General features: G+C 46.9%; 1 protein-coding gene and 1 long non-coding RNA gene across 4 annotated transcripts in view; one reads left to right on the top strand and one right to left on the bottom strand.

Annotated features, from left to right (window-relative positions):
• The window catches only part of ALDH18A1 (aldehyde dehydrogenase 18 family member A1), a 48,575-nt gene extending 34,330 nt beyond the window's left edge, over positions 1-14,245 (bottom strand). Inside the window, exons 1-3 of one of the 3 annotated variants that reach the window (XM_008270243.5) lie at positions 13,935-14,245; positions 11,184-11,299; positions 1,950-2,164 (exon numbers count right to left, since the gene is read on the bottom strand). In XM_008270243.5, the coding sequence (XP_008268465.1) occupies positions 1,950-2,164; positions 11,184-11,271 (303 nt within the window). In that variant the 5' untranslated portion in view covers positions 11,272-11,299; positions 13,935-14,245. Of the gene's footprint in view, positions 1-1,949; positions 2,165-11,183; positions 11,300-13,834 lie in introns of all 3 variants that reach the window. The other 2 variants (XM_002718544.6, XM_089314657.1) reach the window with 2 other exon arrangements.
• LOC149121953 (uncharacterized) lies at positions 14,246-15,419 on the top strand. The gene is made up of 2 exons (XR_016222076.1): positions 14,246-14,542; positions 15,392-15,419. It is a non-coding gene; the product is annotated as an uncharacterized LOC149121953 (long non-coding RNA).
• Positions 15,420-19,953: the final 4,534 nt, after the last annotated feature.

Genomic DNA, 19,953 nt, shown 5'->3' with positions numbered 1-19,953 from the left:
TAGTGTTTTGTAATTTTCATTGTAGAGATATTTCACGTTCTTGGTAAAATCTGTCCAAGGTATTTAATTTTTATAGCTATAATGAATGGGATTATTCTTGTAAGTTCTTTCTCAGGAAGCCCATTATTGGCTACTTAAAAATGCTATTGATTTGTGTGTGCTGATTTTGTGATCTGTAACTTTGCTAAATTTCTCTTCAGTTCTTATAGTCCCTTGATGGAATCTGTTGGTTCCTGTATATAGAGAAACATGTCATCTGCAAATAGGAAAAAATTGATTTCCTCCTTTCCAATTTGTATACCTTTTCTTTCTTTCTTTCTCTTCATCAATGGCTCTGGCTAAAACTTCCAGAACCATACTGAATAAGCATGACATAATTTCAGCATAACATACTGAAAGCAGACATCCTTGTCCTGGTCCAGTTCTTAGTGGAAATGCTTCCGTTAAGTCCTTCACCATTCAATATGATGTTGGCTGTCAGCTTGTCTTATTTGTGTTCAGGTGCGTATGTTTCTTTTCTATGATTTATTTTGTTTATTTGAAAGGCAGAGCGCCAGAGAGAGATGTATTTTCCATCTGGTGGTTTCTTTCTTAAATGGCCGCAATGGTTAGGGCTGTGCCAGGCTGAACCCAGGAGCCAGGAGCTTCATCTGAGTCTCCCATATGGGTGCAGAGGCCCAAGGACTCTTGAGCCATCTTCCACTGTTTTTCCCAGGCACCTTAACAGGGAACTAGATAAGAAGTGGAGCAGCCAGGACTTGAACTGGCACCAATATGGGATGCTGGTGTCACAGGCATCAGTTTAATTTGCTGCACTGCAGTGCCAACCCCTATCTGTATAATTTCTAGAGTTTTTGTTGCTGTTGTTATAAATTTACAGCTTTAGGGGCTGGCACTGTGGCACAGCAGGTTAGAGCCCCAGCCTGCAGCACTGGCATCCCATATGGATGCCGGTTTGAGTCTTGGCTGCTCCACTCCCGATCCAGCTCTCTGCGATGGCCTGGCAAAGCAGTAGAAGATGGCCCAACTCTTTGGGCCTTTGCACCCATGTGGGAGACCCAGAAGAAGCACCTGGCTTCAGATCAGCACAGCTCTGACTGTTGCGGTCATCTGGTGAGTGAACCAGCGGATGGAAGACCTCTCTCTCTCTCTCTCTCTCTCTCTCTCTGGCTCTTTCAAATAAATAAAATACATCTTTAAAAAAATTACAGCTTTATTCCATTGTGGTCAGAGGCATTCCTTCTTTTCTTAAATTTATTTTATTTATTTGAAAGACAAAGCTACCGAGAGGGGGGTGGGTAGAGAATCTTCCATCTGTTGGTGCACTCCCCAAATGACAGCAAAAGCCAGGGCTGGGCTACGCTGATGCCAGGAATTTGATTATTTCAATTTTTTTTAAAATTTATTGAGATTTATTTTATGGCCTAGTATACGGCCTATCCTAGACAATGTTCCATATGCTGATGAAATCAATGTGCATTCTGCAGCAGTCTGTAAATGTCTGTTAGGTTCATTTGGTCTATAGCATAGACATTTTTGGTCTGGTTGATCTGCCCACAGATGAAAGTGGGGTATTGAAGTACCCCAATGTTACTGTACTGGAGCTTATGTCTCCTGTTAGATCTATCTTGTTGAATTGATCCCTTAATCATTGTATAGCAACTTTGTCCCTTTTTAACAGTTTTTATCTGAAAGTGTCTTTTGTCTGATATAAGTAAAGCTACTCCTGTTTGCTTCTGATTTCCGTTTGCATGGAATATCTTTTTCCATCCTTTCACTTTCAGTCCTATTTGTTTTGAATATCCTTTATTCTTTTTCAAGCATCTGCAATGGGGACAAAATTTCAGATTGGGTTACATCTATCACACTCAAAACAGAATTGCTAAGCCTGAATTAATAACTTAAAAACCCTCTTTTAACTCAGGAAAATTTTCCATTTTGACAGTTACCTGCTCAACAATAGATGCCAGGCGTCCCAGGGCCAGGCCACACTCATCCCCTCGGGTCACCACAGCACTGCCGAGCTTCACCACGATTCTCTTGGCATGCTTCAGCTCACTGCGGTGGGCAAAGGACTTGCCGTGTGCACGACTGAGAGGTACAGTGATGAAAGGGATGTTGCTCCAAGGACGCACATGTCTGACAGCTGGAGGCTGGACACGATCTGTAGCCCCCAAAGTCAAATGCAAGAAAAAAAGAAATACACAATATAAATTCTCAATAAAGCTGCACACACAGTATTGACCAAAATATAGCTTTATCAATGACTGTAAGAAACCAGTCTCTCAAAAGATCTGATATGCTCTAATTGTATTGTATAGCATTTATACCAGGTACACAGGTCACAGACACACTCAAATGCTGCTGATGAAGAGCAAAAATGAAAAAAATCTTTCCTGAAGATTTCACATTGGTAAAATATAATGAAAGCTCAGGGCCAGCACTGTGGTACAGTGAGTAAAGTCACTGCCTGTGGCTCTGGCAACCCACATGGGTGTTGGCTCAAGACCCAGCTGCTCCACTTTAGATCCAGCTCCCTGCTAATGCCCTGAGAAAGCAGTGAAGTATGGCCCAGGTCCTTGGGCCCCTGCACCCACGTAGGAGACCAGGAAGAAGTTCCTGGCTCCTGGCTTCAGCTTGGCACAACTCCAGCTGTTGTGGCCATTTAGGGAGTGAACCAGTGGGTGGAAGCTCTTTCTTTCTCTCTTCTCTCTGTAACTGTTTCAAATAAATCTTTTTTTTTTTTTTTTTTTTTTTTTTTTTTTTTTGACAGGCAGAGTGGACAGTGAGAGAGAGAGACAGAGAGAAAGGTCTTCCTTTTGCTGTTGGTTCACCCTCCAATGGCCGCCGCGGCCGGCATGCTGTGGACGGCGCACCGCGCCAATCCGATGGCAGGAGCCAGGAGCCAGGTGCTTTCTCCTGGTCTCCCATGGGGTGCAGGGCCCAAGCACCTGGGCCATCCTCCACTGCACTCCCTGGCCACAGCAGAGAGCTGGCCTGGAAGAGGGCCAACCGGGACAGAATCCGGCGCCCCAACCGGGACTAGAACCCGGTGTGCCGGCGCCGCTAGGCGGAGGATTAGCCTAGTGAGCCGCGGCGCCGGCCTTCAAATAAATCTTTTTAAAAAAGTATAATGAAAGCTTTAATATTGTTCACACCTTTTGATTTGGCAATTCCATATTTAGATATTTACTCTAAGGAATAAATTAGAGATGAGGACAGAGAAGTATCAGAAGCCAGTTCACCAGAATGGTATTTATGATAGGAAGAACCAGAAGCAGAGTAAATGTCAAAAAAAGGGAAGATAAATTTATATTTTTAGAATTTTTAATAACTTAGGAAGGCAGCTATGCTCACCACTATACCACCAACGCTGACTTTAATAACTTAGGAAAATGTTCATGCTGTTAGTTTCATAAACATGCCTAAAAGGTTACAAAAAAATGAACAAAATATATAATGAATTTATCTTTTGATGGAATTTTAGGTGGTTTTGAATATTCTTCTCTATTCTTTCCTATATTTTCCAAATTTATACAATAAAAATGCATTGCTTTCACAATCAGAAAAAAAATATGTGCTTCCAAATGCACTGCACCACTACCAAAAGAGTCTGATTGGCAAAGATGTTAATGAACAAGACCATTGGCATGAACAACAGAAAATCCTAAGTAATCCACCTACAATTTTCATCTCTGACAAGGCAGCACGAATTCAGATGTCTACAGCAAGTATGCAAGAAACCAGAGGCTTTCTGAAGGAAAGTAATCGTGGAGTCAGTCTCTTTCTGTCCCTCTGGACACTGCCCTTAAGCAATCCTTTCCTGATTCTTTTTCTTACAATACCATAGAAGATGTCTAAGTGAAAAAAAAAAATTCTCTATCCATCAAAAAACTGAAGATAGGCCGGCGCTCTGGCATAGCGGGCTAAGCCTCCACCTGCAGCACTGGCATCCTATATGGGCACCGTTTTGTGTCCTGGCTGCTCCTCTTGCAATCCAGGTCTCTGCTATGGCCTGGGAAAGCAGTAGAAGATGGCCCAAGTCCTTGGGCCCCTGCACCCACGTGAGAGATCTGGAAGAAGCTCCTGGTTCCTGGCTTTGGACCGGCTCAGCACTGGCCATTTTGGCCATCTGGAGAGTGAACCTGCGGATAGAAGACCTTTCTCTCTGCCTTTAAATCTACTTCTCAAAGAAATAAATAAAATCTGAAAACATAACAAAAACCCTGAAGATATATCTGCATAAGGGCAAAAGCAAGAGTAAAAGCTGAAGGTCAGGCACAAAATCCTCGGCCCCTTGTCACAGGCCCAGTTCCCCATGCTGCCTGCCATTCACCCTTTCTCTCACAAATTAACAGATCCTCAGGTTTCAGCTGGGCAAACTGCCACCAATCACAAGGCCACAGTTCCCAGCCTTTCCTGCTCAGCGGGACATGACCACGCGACTGAGTTCTGGTTAAAGAGATACACGTGAAAAAGACAACATGGGATTTCTACCAGCTTCTTGACAAAGAGAAGTGCTTTCTTCTTCCCTTCATCCATCCTGTGCACGGAACAAGAACATAAGGGCTTCAGCTCAACCAAGTCATGGGGTTCCTTCCAACCATGCAGCAGACCTAGATTGAGTTCCCGGCTCCTGGCTTCAGTCCCTGGCCTGGAGCTGTTGCAGGCGTTTGAGGAGTGAACCAGTGGATGGGAGTTCTCAGGCTCTCTGCCTCACAGATACATCATTATCATCACCAATTTGGACCACACGAAAACCCCCAGGAGCTGTGAAGCCACAGGAGGAAGGCACGTGGCCCCTGATTTCACAGTGCTACTCCGGAAGCCCTGGGCTGCCTACTTTCTTGTAGGGCTGCCAGGCTTCCAGGAGAGAGAGAAAAAATATATCTATCCTGTCTGAGCCATTATTTTGAGCTTCCTGTCACACATAACTAACTGCAACCGACAGAGAAGGAGAATGAGTACTAGGCAGTGGGCAGGGTGAGGCGTGGGTGGGAGGGGAGATGCTGTCAGCTGATGGTGGTGGTGGTGGTGGTGGTGGTGGGGTCTTACAGCTGACGTCTTCGCTTAGTGGGGCTCCCCGGCAGCAAGCAGCAAGACGAGGCAGGTAAGGGGTTCTCGGCAGGACTAAACTTTAGGCAACTCCCCACCACGAGTTCTCAGTGTCATGATGGGCAAGTGACAAATACCTGAGTGAACTGTTGGAACCATCATTCCGGATCACCTTCGGGGGCCACTGCTTTTGTCCAACTCTCTTCGTACCTACAGACTTCTATCTCAGACCTTCTGCCTCTATATCCCAGCTCCTAATTCCCTCCCTAACCACAATCAGCCTCTTTCCTTTTTCTCCACGCTGTAGTGGTGGTGGGGGAGGTGGGCAGAAGCGCACTCTCTCGGACTGGAAGAGCACTGTGTGTTCTCCCTCCCTGCCTGCTTCACACACAAATCCAGGGGAAAATTTTTTTTGACAAAGCAGTAATGAGCCCTTTCTGTCCTCTTTTAAGTAACCATTTCTTTCAAGCGACGGTATTGCAGGTTTGTGCAGATACACAGTAGGCTTGCTGGCTAGTTCCTGGTGCAAAGCTGCTCAAGAGGTTATCATGGGGTGGGGGGCGAAACCGGGGCTTGGCGCCCTGTGCAGATCAACTCTTCCTGCTGGCGTCCTAGGGACTCCAGGACTAGTTTGTTGCTGGAGCAAAGGTCCATGGAGAGCTACCTTTCTTCACTAGGTTAATCAATACAGGTGCCCTGGGTCAGTCTTCAGGGAGATTATCCTAGGCGATAAATACAGCGAAGTCTGAGCTTCCCTGGAGGTTTCTTCTAACTGATCCTGATGACATGGCTTGAACCTGCGCTCATCACTGATGTTCACAGAGCTCAGAGCTACACAAGCATTATGTATCCCTTTGGCAGCTGTTGGGATAGGGCTGTTGGCCGTGTTTCTCTCCTGTCTACTGCAGGGCCTGTCCTTTTCTGGAAGGGTGGAGAGCATGGGTGGGTGGGGACAGACTGATAGGGCACCTCAGGGACACAGGTAGTGGCAAGTATGTCAGTCCAAGTGGTCAAATGGCAGAAGCCAATCAGAGCCCAGCAGCCAGACTAGCATGAGGGAAACTTCTGACCCACAGTCTGCACCAGCAGCAGAGATGGCACAGCCCAGTTCCTGATAGTCAAGGGTCACTCTGGCTGCAGGCAACTGGGTCATAGTAGTTGATAAGGGCTGACAAGCTTCAAGGAGGGCACAACTACAGACAGGGTTTCAAGCAGGCACCAACTTAGTCAAGTGCGGTGGGTTCTGGCACCAAGCAGAACTTCAAGGGACCCAGGGCTTTCTGGGTTTCCTGCTGACCAATGCCTTTTACTCTCCCAGATTGACCCTATCTTTCTTGGAGTATTTTTTTTAAAGATTTATTTATTTATTTGAAAGGCGGAGATAGAGAGGAAGGAGGGAGGAGAAAGAGAAACAGAGACAGACAGAAAGACCTTCCATCCACTGGTTCACTCCCCAAATAGCTGCAATAGCCAGGACTGGGCAAGACTGAAACCAGGAGCCAGGAACTCCACCCAGATCTCCCGTGTGGGTAGTAGGGGCCCAAGCACGTGGGTCATCCTCTGCTGCTGTCCTAGGCATATCAACAGGGAGCTGGATCACAAGTGGAGCAGCCAGGACTCGAACAGGCACTTATACGGATGCTGGTGTTGCTGTCAGCAGCTTAACCCACTGTGCCACAAGGCCAGTCCCTTTGGGGGTATTTTTCAAATGTTCTACAGTATATTACACTTGTTGGGGTTCATACTGAGGACTGAGAAAACTTTGATAGTTGGGAAAATCCAAGGCTTCTTGCTGAGCAATCCTTTCTCATCTTGTAAGGAACCTTTAGGCTCTAAGTTCCAAGGAAAAGCCTAGTAGGCAGGAGGAGAAGATGAGGTACACGTGGGTACACAGATGCCTATGTTGTGTGGAGTGGGAGGACTGGCTGTTCCCACTGCTCAAAAAAACCCTCCATTTCTTCTGCATCAGAATCCTTATCCTCAGCAGTCAGTGAGGCTGTGTTTCAGGCTTGAACAAGGGACCGTGACATGATTTCTCTCTCTTCCTAGCCTTCTATTTCCGTCTGTGTTTGCTTTCATAGTCTTCTCACTTTGCCCTTACTTATTCTCTATGCTTCTGCTCATCATGCTCCGTGAACACAAAACACATGCTCCAGAAAAATCTGGATACAAAAATCTAAAAATCTAGGGATGAGATCAGAAAGTACCTCCTTCTGTGAATGAGAAAAGTCAACAATAGAAATACTACTATGAACACTTACTATGTACTAGGAACTATATATACAGAAGGAGAAGCTGTCAATGGGATTAAGGACAGGCTCTGGAGCATGGCAGCCTGAGTTGGAACTCAAGCCCTCCACTTACTTGCTGTCACCATACCTCTCACAAAAGGTTATTATGGGGGGTGAAAAGAGTCAGTGCATGAAGTAAACCAATGCATGGACAAGGATTGGCACAAAGTGAACATTCAACAAGTATCAGGTGGTATTATAAAAGTGTTATCCACCATCCTCACCAGCCTACCTGAATTTGCCTGTGTAAAGCCTCAAGTGTTAGGTATTACTATGAGCTATCATTATTATCCTTGTTTTATAAATAAGGAAATGGGGCCCAGGGAAACTGAGTAATTTACCCACATTAACAGATGATAAAATTGGCTATAACACTTGGCAGCTGCTCCCATCAATGGGTGGAGTTGGTTTTCCAACCCCTGGAATCTGGACTGGCCCTGTGACTTGCTTTAGCCGAAATGATGTAAGCAGAACACTGTGTAAATTCTGAGTCGGCCCCAGGAGGCCCTGCAGCCTCCAGGCTTGCTGCTCTGGAGAAGCCATGGAAAGCCCACTGTGGGGTGGGAGATCACACGGTCAACGTCAAGCTTCCCAGGGGAGGCCCCCTGTTCCCCAGCAATCAGCCCTGAGTCAGTCTGACAGCTGACACAGACACGGAAGCACCATGAGCCGAGCCCAGTCCAAAATGCCAGCTCACAGAATTGTGACCTAAATAGACAGTTGTTGTTTTAGATCACTAAGTTATTTAATTAGCAAGCAGCAGAGTAGTTTCTGAACCCAGGGAACCTGACTCTGGATCCTGAACTTTCAGCCATTACACTCTTCTTTATATGAAAGAGAAATAGAGATTTTCTGGATGATAAGCATGATTAATGGATTAGCAAGTCATCCTTCAGCTAGGCTTGAAGACGGACAGTGATACGATTTCAGTGACACCAAGGAGTTGGCCAATTCAAAATGCCACGAACAGCTCTTCCGGAGCAACCAATCTCCACTGGCAAAAAAGGGAACCTTGACCTACACCTGCTTTATAAAGAATTTAAAATAGATCACAGAGTTAAACGTAAAAGGGAAAACTACAAAACCGTTAGAGTAAAACAGAAAACCTTCAGGAGTTAGGGCTATACAAAGAGTTCTTGGACCTGATTCTAAAAGCATAATCCATAAGAACTGATAAACTGGATTTCATCAAAATTAAACCTTTCATTTGTGAAAAACTCTGTTAAGAGAATGAAATGACAAGCTCACAAACTAGGAGGAAAATATTTGCAAGCCACGCTACCTGACAAGGGACTAGTATCTAGAAGATGTAAAGAATTATTAAACTTCAACAGTTAAAAAAAAAATCAGTTACCAAATGAGCAAAAGACATGAACAGACAGTTCACTAAAGAGGATAAACAGGTGGCAAACAGTCACATGGGATGATGTTCCACATCACTAGCCCTGAGGGAAAAGCAAGTGAAAGTCACAATATAGGGGACAGCGTTGTGGCACAGTGGGTTAAACTGCTGCTGGCAACCCAGGCTTCCCATATCAGAATGCCAGTTCGAGTCCTTGCTGCTCTCTTTTTTTTTTTTTTTTTTTGACAGGCAGAGAGTGGACAGTGAGAGAGAGAGACAGAGAGAAAGGTCTTCCTTTGCCATTGGTTCACCCTCCAATGGCCGCCGCGGCTGGCGCACCGCGCTGATCTGATGGCAGGAGCCAGGTACTTCTGGTCTCCCATTGGGTGCAGGGCCCAAGCACTTATCCAGCTTCCTGCTAATGTGCCTGGGAAGGCAGCAAAAGATGGTCTAAGTACGTGAGCCCCTGATATCCATATGGGAGACCAGAATGGAGTTCCTGGTTCCTGGCTATAGCTTCGCTCAGTTCTGGCTGTTGCAGCCATTAGAAGAGTGAACTAGCAGATGGAAGATATCTCTCCTCTTCTTTCCTGTTGCTCTGCCTATCAAATGCATAAATAAATAGACTTTTGTTTGTTTAAAAGAAAAGTCTCAGTGTAAATCACCACATACCCATGAGAACACTAACATGTGACAACATGAAATGCAGGTGAAGTCGCGGAGGAAGTGGATCACTCATACACTGCTGGTGGGAATGTAGTGGTACAGTCACCCTGCATAAACAGCCTAATGTTTTCCTATAAAGTTACACATGCAACTACCACCTGACACTACTACACTCTGCAGCATTTATCCCACAGAACTGCAAACCATGTTTACACAAAATATTTTCCATGAATGCTCACAGCCAAAAAATGGACAGAAATCCAGACGTCCTTCAATGGGTAAATAGTTACACTAACTGGTACACCCATACCATTGAATAATACTCAGTAATAAGAAGGAACCAACTGATAACACACAGCTTTTTAAAAGAATCTTCAGGGAATTATGCAGAATTAAAAAAAAGTCTCAAAGTCAAGTAGTGTATAATTCATTTATACAACATTTTGAAATGACCAAATTATAAAAATGCAGAACTGGGGACCAGCACCAGTTCGAGTCCCAGCTACTCCTCTTCCGATCCAGCTCTCTGCTATGGCCTGGGAAAGCAGTAGAAGATGGCCCAAGTGCTTGGGCCCCTGCACCCACGTGGGAGACCTGGAAGTGGCTCCTGGTACCTGGCTTCGGATCGGCCCAGCTCCTGCCGCTGCAGCCAATTGGGGAGTGAATCAGTGGATGGAAGATTTTCTGTCTCTCCCTCTGTCTAGAACTCTACCTCCCAAAGAAATAAATAAAATTATTTTTAAAAAATGCAGAACTGATTACTGGGAGCTAAGGTTAGGGGCAGGGAAGAGAGGATGGCTTTAAGAGAAACAAGAAAGAGCCTGGGATGACTGCGATGCTGTCTTCACTAGCAATAGCTCTGGTGGACATACTAGGTGAAAGTGGGTAAAAGGCATAAGGGACCTCTCTGTATCCTTCCTCCCTCCCTCCCTCTCTTCTTCCTTTTTAAAGATTTCTTTATTTATTTGGAAAACAAGTTACAGAAAAGCAGAGGCAGAGAGAGATCTTCCATCTACTGGTTCACTTCCCAAATGGCTGGAGCTGGGCTGACCTGAAGCCAGGAGCCAGGCCCTTCTTCTGGGTCTCCCACATGGGTGCGGGGGCCTAAGCACCTGGGCCATCTTCTACTGCTTTCCCAGGCCATAGCAGAGACCTGGATGGGAAGTGGAGCAGCTAGGTCTCAAACTGACGCCCATATGGGATGCTGGCATTATAGGCAGTGGCTTTACCTGCCAAACTCCAGCACCGGCCTCTGTATTATTTCTTGTAATTGCAAGTGAATCTATTATTATCTCAAAATTAAGTGCCTAATTACAAAAAATAGTAATGAACGAAAGTTTTAAAAAATCGACTATAAAATCAGAGGATGGGGGACACTAGGGAATACTTGGCTGACAATCATTCCACCCAGAAGGCTGGCTGCCTCTTTGTTTTTGTCCAATTCTACCAAAATACATTTTTAAAATTATTACTTTTTTTTTAGTATATTTGAGAGGTAGAGAGACAGAGGGAAAGAGCGCCCATCTGCATGTTCACTCCCCAACTTCCCATCATGGCCTGAGCTGGGCCTAAGCTGAAGCCAGGAGCCACACTTGCAATTCAGGTCTCCCAAGTGGGTGGCAGAATTCCAATGACTGAGCCATCTCTGCTGGCTCCCCGAAAACTGCAATGGAGTCAAGAGCTGGAGCTGAGACTCAAAACCAGGCACTTACCTGCTAGGCTGACTGCCCACTCCTGAACCTACATTCTCTTCTCTCCTTTAAAACCTTGTTGAATCACACTTTGACCACCCAAGTTCCCACATACTTAGAAATTTCCACGGTACATACGAGATCTGGTAACAGCTGTGGACTGGACCCAGGGCAGAAGACGTTGGTTGAAGGGCTTGAACCCAGAGTGATAAACTTGACTCAACATGCTGAGATGTGATCACTGTTCAAAGTACCTGCAAAATGCATTTTTAAAAACCAAATAATGAAAAATGTTAGGCAATGCACTGCCCCACACTCTTAGAGCAAACCCTTGACAGAACTGCTCCATCAGGGAAACTCCCACCTCCTCAGTACGACAGAAAAGAGAAAGAGCAAAGGGCTCTTCCCCAGGCCCCAACCATAGCCTTTCCTTTCCTACAATCCCCTGAGCTTTTATTTTATGTAAGCCATGGAAGCAAATAGCGATTAGGGATTATGACTATTTTGAATGACAAGATTTTCAATAGTTACATATTGTAGTAAATCTTTGTTACAATTCCTATACTGTTTGGGGGTGGGGGGTGTCTCCAAGACATCAATAACAGATCCAGCACCCTAGAGTGTCCATCTCTACCTTCCTGCTATCACCTCCCAAATGAACCCTGAAACCCACACATTAGAAAGGTCAGCTTGATTCCTGTCAGCCACAAGAAGAGAGATAAAACGCCAGAGGCCATTGCTAACTCTTTCTTCCTGGCTGCCCACGAGAATACCTGCAACTGGTTAGTATTTTAAATGGTCGTGAACACATGAATATACGCAGATTGTGAGGGTAAGTATGCGGCTACAAATCTCAGACTTGAGAACGCAATGGCTATGGATATTTTCCCATTTTGGGTCAAACTTGAGGCTTTAGGCAAAGAAAAGAATATCTTATTTCACAAAAATGTAGGGAATTCCTTCCTATACTTACACACAGAACAAGTAATCTATTACTGCACCTCTTAGGCTACAGGGATACTGCTGTTTTCCAAGATACAACATGCAGTCTTTTTTTTGCTTGAAGACCTCTTAAATGTGCCTCAAAAGATTAGCAGTTAGTCCCATAATGAAAATCAGGAAAGCCATGTGCTGCTCTAAAAGGCACAGAAATGGGAGACAGGCAGGATACAGGGTTATGAAACATATGGCATCCAGTAGGCAGTAGGAAGTATTAAGCGCTATCTTTGCTGACTTCAGCTTTTGCATATGATTTAAGTCCACGGTCTGTGTTTGTTGATTATTATATGAATTCCAGCAGCAATGGTTGCTAAACATTTATTTACATGTGAATATTTCAAAAACACCTACAGACGAGTCAAAGGTAAATAAGCAAATAGTAACACTAAATTCCAGTTTCATCTCCTCCAGGAAACTTTGGCAACTGTAGCCTTCCAGGTTGGACATAATCCTACAGGCCAGCTTTTAACTGGTTCACATTCACTGTCGCCTCTCCCAGCTGGAGTTTTACACCGCCCACTGACAGCACCGTAAAGAGCAAGGGGAAAACGGACTTGGAGTGGACCAATTTGGGTTTCAGCTCTCCCCTTGCTAGCTGTGTGCCTTTTGAAGGGTTACTGAATTCGAGACTTTATTTTCTTACTGTAAATTAGGGATAACAGCAGTAAAGACTTCATAAGATTGTGAGAATTAAATGAGATAAGGCATGGAAAGTGCTTGGGTACAACAAATGCTCAATGTCAGTCTTCTTCTGTCTGTTGGGCACTAGCGGCTTACAACCTTTGAATGTTTTATTTCCACCAGAACTCACTACGTGCACCCATCCTCCAATGGGTGTAATCACACACACAGTTACTGTTTAAGGGTCTCTTATCTAAGCAAGCCCTGAAGGTTTAAGGTCTGCTAAGAGGGAGGCTGATGTAGACTTGAGCCTGCTGGCCTCTCCTCTGTCCAGCTCGGGGCCGACAGACCTCCAGAAGGGACGGCCACTCCCTCACTGAAGCCCATTCACCCTGCCGAAGTTTATAACCAGACAGCTGACCCCAAGGAGCAAAGGGCGTGCGTGTGTGTGTCTAGACTCGGTGTCATCAGCTGCAACAAGTTTCCCTGTTATGACCGAGCCCTTTCTCAAGCGCCTCTCGACAAATTCTATGCAGAACGCTCTTATCTCCCGGAGTCAGAGAGCTGAACTTCGCTCTGTCTCAGCAACCTTGTCCCTGGAACACATGCTAAGTGGACGGACGCACCACTCCACACACCAGACCTAGTGAGGTTCGTTCTCACCACCTGGGAGGCCGGGGTTGGGGGGGGGGGGCTCCAGGTGTCCCTGATGCGCAGGAAGGAATTCTCTACCACACACCGCACACCACGCAGCAAAAGGCGGTCGCAGCCAAGTGCCCGGCTGCAGAGGAGCCTGGCTTTCAGCAGAGGATCAGGAACGGCCCTGAGAGTCGGCCCGTGGCCGGTTATAAAGCGGGGTGCACCGGTCACCACCACCTCCACCGCCGGGGCAGATGCGCTGGCTGCAAGCTAGTTCCAGGCTCTCCGGCCGAGAGGAGGCCTGCAGAGACTGGGGAGGCCCAGTCCCTCTCCTGGATGTACCCGGGGGGACCGCCACGGAGACTGGAACCAGTAGCGATCCGCAGACCCCAGGGCCTCGGCGCCCGGCATATGGAAGCGCGCCGGGGCTCTGCAGCACGGCCCTGGAGGCCCAGAGCCGGCCCAGCCAGCGGCCAGCACCCACGCCCACCCGAGGGGACCCTCCCCTCGCCCCCCGCCTCAGCCTGCACCTGCTGGGCAAGCGTCCCCGCGGCCCCTCCGCGGCCGGGCGCGAGTGAGCCTCCTCAGAGGCGCCGGCGCTTCGCCCACCCGGCGGCTTAAGCCGCGTACCTGCCTAGGCGCCGCCGCCGCCGCCAACGCCGCGCACGCTCTCAGCCGCCGCCCCCGGACTCGAGCCCGGCCCTCACTCCACGCCAGGCTGATTCTGAAGCCCGCTCACTCGCCTTTCACTTCCGTCTACGTCCCGCACGATGGCGTTACGTCAGCCGCGACGGAGTAAATCCGGGCCGCCCGGCCTCCGCCGTTGACGTGGGGGCGCGGGGCCGACCCAGAGCTGCCCCGCGGCGCCGGCGTAGGCTCCTTCCGAGAATCGCGGCCGCGCCTCCACGTGGCGGGTCCCGCCCTCCGGCCCCGGCAGACGCGGGGAGGCGGGCCGGAGGCTCCCGGGAGCATCCACGTCCCCAGAGGTGGCTGGAGGCTTGAGGGAGTGGCCAGTGGCCGCCTCGGCGGGCTTTCCCAGCTGGGCGCCCCCAGCTGCTGGTGGGTTTCGTAAAGGCTGTGTGAGCGTCAGTGTGGATGGTTTACACCCGAGACACGCCTCGGAAGCCAGCACGCTGGGTCGGTCCCTGCACACTGCGGCTGCGGTGGTTTTGCAGCTCGTCGTCTGGGGAAGGTTACATTCTAAAACGCATTCTCTGACAGCTGGAATTATTCCAAAGGTGAATGCAGGTCCGCCCTTGAAAATGAAAGCCCAGATTGTCTCCCTCTTTCCTCTTAGCTGTGTTTCCCTCCAAGGCCAGGTCTCTGCACGCACACATGAGGCTGGGCGGGATGCACGGGTCGGGGGGGGGGGGCAGCATTGGATTTGGAGGAGGGGGACAGGAAACCTGCTTGTCTTTCCGTGTCCCTGAGGAAGCTCCTAAGCCTGTTTATGCTTGATCCTTCGTTAGCCGTTGGGTCCTGCATGGTCCGAATGCATCGCCCAAAATTCATGTGTTAAAAACGTAATCCTCCATGCCACAGCACTATTTAGATCAGGAGGGATCCACCCTCACAAAGGGATCCGTGCTGCTCTTTTCAGGGCCTGTGAGAGCTGGGAGCAGGTTTGCCCTTTCCTGCGCTTCTGCATTCTGCCACGTGGGGATGAAGTAGGAGCCATCACCAGATGCTGGGGCCTTGACCTTGGACTCGAAGCCCCCAGCACCGTGAGAAATACATTCCTCTCTTTCTAAGTTGCCCGGTCTGTGATATGCAAAGAGTGGACTGACAGCTGGGTGTGAAGGAAGCGTTATGGATACCTGACCAAATAATGACAGCATCCTCTGGATGCTGGGGAGGAGGCCGATCAGAGACTCAGGGTCGGCTTTACAAAGACAGCTGTCATTGAGATGTGTTTTGGATAAGCAGGAGCCTGTGAGGAGGAGGGAGTGGAATCTGCAGAGCCCTGAGACACCAGTGAGAGAGGCTGCATGTGCCACACAAACAGGGTAGGGGGCTGGCTGGGAGCCCACCTTGCAAAAGGGTTTTCTGTGCTGTGCTGAAGGCTTTCAATTTTACGCTCTCCAAAGACAGAGAACCGAGGTGAGAGAGAGGCCATGGTGAGAAATGGTGGCTGGAAGAAAGGTTCCAGCAGAGGGGCTGGACTGCAGACAGCGCCAACTTGCAAGGAGGAAGACTGAATGCTGAATGAGCAAACAAGGGAGGCGAAGGCCAGAGGGCATGGAATGTGCTACATGTGGAGCACTTTGGGTCTGAAGTAAGATAGGAGATGCCAAAGAAAGTAAGACTATGCTGATGTAACTTGCGTCTGGTATTTCTTGGCTTTTAAGAGTCACATCACATACTTCAGGACAAATTAGGTAGCTGTGGGTGTGGCTAGAACCAAAGGGAGTGGCCTTCTCCACTTGAGGTGGCCTGTTCTGGTTCTTCACCCACGGAGCACCATCTGGTGATTGCTTGTCTGCCTTCCCTGCTAGAATATAAACTCCTGATGGCAGGGAAGTATGTTTCTGGAACATAACAGATACCAGTAAATATTTGAATAAAATACTCCTTTATACAAAAATCCCCAAATATTTTGAACAAGTTCTTTTTAAATTAAATTAAATAATGGTATGAGTTTGAAGCAAGTTATTCCTGACAGCTTTTTTACTTGATAATGTATCAATGAATATTTTTGCAGAAGAATGTTTTGCCAAGTTAGTTGCTTTTCTGCATTAATTTTATAGTCAGAATGGATGACAACAAAATTACTTCCCACTACAAATAAATGTTTGTTTAGGTTTCTCAAATAAGGAATTTGGCTAATCACACTACCTTTTATCTGACAGGGTTAAGAGAATCAAATATGATAATGCTTTAACACCATACAAATATTTCATTATAGCCGGCGCCGCGGCTCACTGGGCTAATCCTCCGCCTAGCGGCGCCGGCACACCGGGTTCTAGTCCCGGTTGGGGCACCGGATTCTGTCCCGGTTGCCCCTCTTCCAGGCCAGCTCTCTGCTGTGGCCAGGGAGTGCAGTGGAGGATGGCCCAGGTGCTTGGGCCCTGCACCCCATGGGAGACCAGGAAAAGCACCTGGCTCCTGGCTCCTGCCATCGGATCAGCACGATGCGCCGGCCGCAGCGCGCTGGCCACGGCAGCCATTGGAGGGTGAACCAACGGCAAAGGAAGACCTTTCACTCTGTCTCTCTTTCTTACTGTCCACTCTGCCTGTCAAAAAATAAAAAAATAAAATAAAATAAAATTTCATTACTATTATTTCTATTAATATTTTGCTACTAATATTCTATTCTACCAATAAGGAAGAAGGAGTAAGAGATGAAATTACAGAAAAAAAATCAAATACCAGATATACAAGGAGTATTCAAGAAATTTATGGAAAATGCATATTATGAAAAAACTGCATGGACTGCAATTTTTCACACCAAAATAAACTTAACTTTAATTACACTCTCTCATTGCTTCTCAGCCTTTTGGCTAAGATCAAGTGTAATTATACTCTCTCCTTGAACCTCCTATGAACTAGTTTGTTTCTTCACACACAGAAGTCAAGGAAGTAATTCAGCCATGACATTTGTCCTCCATATGGTAAACAGATTGATTGTTTTTTCATTGGAAAGATGTAAAATCTGTCTCAGCAAGTAGAGGCTAGACTGGACATGAAAAGGTTTCATAGTAAGTGGAATGTTTAGAATTAGTCTTAAGAATGCACAATTATAGACTACTTCTTTAGATTCTGTCTTTAGTTAGGCTTAAGTTATCTGAGTTTCAAATTGTTTGTGAAGAACAGAAACTCAAACAAGGCAATTTACTGGAAGGAGTGACATGTCTTCAGAGGCAGGAGGGAAAATTGGGTCTCACAAGGGAGATGGGGGGAGAAGGAATGGGAAGGTGAGGGACCTCCATCTTTAAGTCTGTTGTTCACAGTTGTCTGTGCACATCTGCTTCCTTTTCCCTCCAAAATAGATTTTTCCATTAGTGAACATTTGGTGGAAAAGTATCCCCAACCCTAAACATTTCTTCCTGTTTTTTATAGTGTTTTGTCTCCTTTAAAAAAGATCATGAGGGGCTGGCACCGTGGCTCACTTGGTCGCCGGGTTCTGGTCCCGGTTGCTCCTCTTCCAGTCCAGCTCTCTGCTGTGGCCCGGGAGGGCAGTAGAGGATGGCCCAAAGTGTTTGGGACCTGCATGGGAGACCAGCAGGAAGCACCTGGCTCCTGGCTTCGGATCGGCGCAGCGCCGGCCGTTGGTGGCCATTTGGGGAGTGAACCAGCGGAAGGAAGACCTTTCTCTCTGTCTCTCTCTCACTGTCTATAACTGTCAAATAAAAAAAGATCATGAAATGTGTTCATTTGACAATATAGTTCTGCATAATTTCCAACGATTGTACAACCTTCAAAGTTATGCATATACCAGTTTGGCAGTGTAATCCCCTATGGTGAACATTTTCACTCCTTGGATAATGTCTTGGAATAATTGAGTCAAAGTTAATGAAAAGTTTTAAGGCTTTTGATAATTATCAAATAGCCACCTACTTTTCTCTTGATGTTTCTGCCAGTTTACATTGACAGTAGTATTTGAGAGTACTTGTTTTCCCATACCTGCAGCAGTCTGGCTAGCATTTCAATTTCATTCTATTCAAATCATACACATCCCTTTTATATAAAACTTGCTCCTTGGGGCCACCTGTGATGACAGCATCTCATATCAATGCTGGCTTGAATTGCAGCTGCTGCACTTCCAATCCAGCTCCCTGCTAACTCAGCTGGGAAGGCAGTGGAAGTCCTTGGGCTCAAGTCCTTGGGCCCCTGCCACCCACTTGGGAGACCCAGATGGTCTTCCAGGCTGGCTTAGGCCTGGCCCAACCCTGCCAGTTGTAGTCATTTGGAGAGTGAACCAACAGATGGGAGATCTCTTCTTCTTTGCCTTTCCCTCTCTGTAACTCTGCCTTTCGAATAAAATCAATCTTAAAAACAAAACAAAACAAAACAAAAAAACTTGCTCCTTAAATTGAATGCATGATTACAAGAGATCTTTTGTGCAATAGGTCAAATGGGTAACTTCCTAGTATGGATACATAGAGGAAACTAAGGATGTATTGTTCTATAGATGGCTTTCAAAGTGTCAGGGAAAAATAAATTGAGAGCTTAATGTGTAACAATCACTGGAATGAAAAAGCTAACAATTTCTGAAGGTCTGTTATAAGGAGAGAGATTGGAGGTAAGATGGTCATATAATCTTATCTGAAGTAGGTTAAATAGTCTTGTTATCAAAGAAGAGAGGAAATGAGCAGTAAGGGAGTAGCCTACAAAGAATGGATTGCTGGTTTCTGGTATAGGATCTCTGCACTAAGCCGGCGCCGGGGCTCACTAGGCTAATCCTCCGCCTTGCGGCGCCAGCACACCAGGTTCTAGTCCCGGTCGGGGTGCCGGATTCTGTCCTGGTTGCTCCTCTTCCAGGCCAGCTCTCGGCTGTGGCCCGGGAGTGCAGTGGAGGATGGCCCAAGTGCTTGGGCCCTGCACCCCATGGGAGACCAGGAGAAGTACCTGGCTCCTGCCATCGGATCAGCGCTGTGCGCCGGCCGCAGTGCGCCGGCCACGGCGGCCATTGGAGGGTGAACCAACGGCAAAGGAAGACCTTTCTCTCTGTCTCTCACTGTCCACTCTGTCAAAAAAAAAAAAAAAAAAAAAATCTCTGCACTGTAGGTTCAAAAGGCACAGTGATCATAAGATATTTCACAGCCATTAGGATGGAAAAAATTAAAAGGGCAGTAACAACTGTTGGAAAGTATGTGGAGAAACTAGAACCCTCACATACTACTGGCAAGGAAAGTAATGTGGAATCCCTTGGTAAGTTAAGCAGAGTTACCCTATGATCTAGCCGTTTGACTCCTATGTATACACATACCCAAGATAATGAAATGTATGTCCACACAAAAACTTGTATACAAATGTCCCATACAGCATTATTCATAATAGCCAAAAATGTGCAAACAATTCAAATGTCCATCAACTGACAAATAAATAAAATATGGTATATCTATGTAATGGGATTGTGACTCAGCCACACACACACAAAAGAGTAAAGTACGGACATAAACTACAACATGGTTGAAACTTGACAAGGTTACCCTAAAAAGCCAGACAAAAAGTTACATATTGTATGATTCTCTTTATATAAGCTGTTTTGCAGAGGGAAATCTATAGAGTCAGAAAGGACCTTAGTGACTGACTGCTAGTCAGCTGCAGAGAGAGACAGAGAGGGAGGGAGTGAGGGATGGGGGAGAGGGAGAGTAAAGAGAGGGAGAGAGAGAGTGACAGTTAGTTGTCTTTCATCTGCTGGTTCATTCCCCAAATGTCTGCAACAGATCTCCCATGTGGGTGCAGGGCCCCAAGGACTTGGGCCATCCTCTACTGCTTTCTCAGGCACTATTAGCAGGGAGCTGGGTTGGAAGTGGAGCAGCCAGGACTCAAACTGGTGCTCATATGGGATGCCAGTGTTGCAGGCGGTGGCTTTACCCACGACACCGCAGCACTGGCCCCTTAGTGACTGCTAGGAACTGGAGAGAAAGGGGAAATGCAAAGTGACTGCTAATGGGCTTGGGATTTCTTTCTAGGGTGATGAAAA

The sequence above is a fragment of the Oryctolagus cuniculus genome, chromosome 15 (genome assembly GCF_051225735.1).
Source record: "Oryctolagus cuniculus isolate XC-2025 breed Fujian yellow rabbit chromosome 15, ASM5122573v1, whole genome shotgun sequence".
In the NCBI taxonomy this organism is placed as follows: domain Eukaryota; kingdom Metazoa; phylum Chordata; class Mammalia; order Lagomorpha; family Leporidae; genus Oryctolagus; species Oryctolagus cuniculus.
Note: the sequence above shows the minus strand (reverse complement) of the source record. Positions and strands in the feature narration are given on the sequence as shown.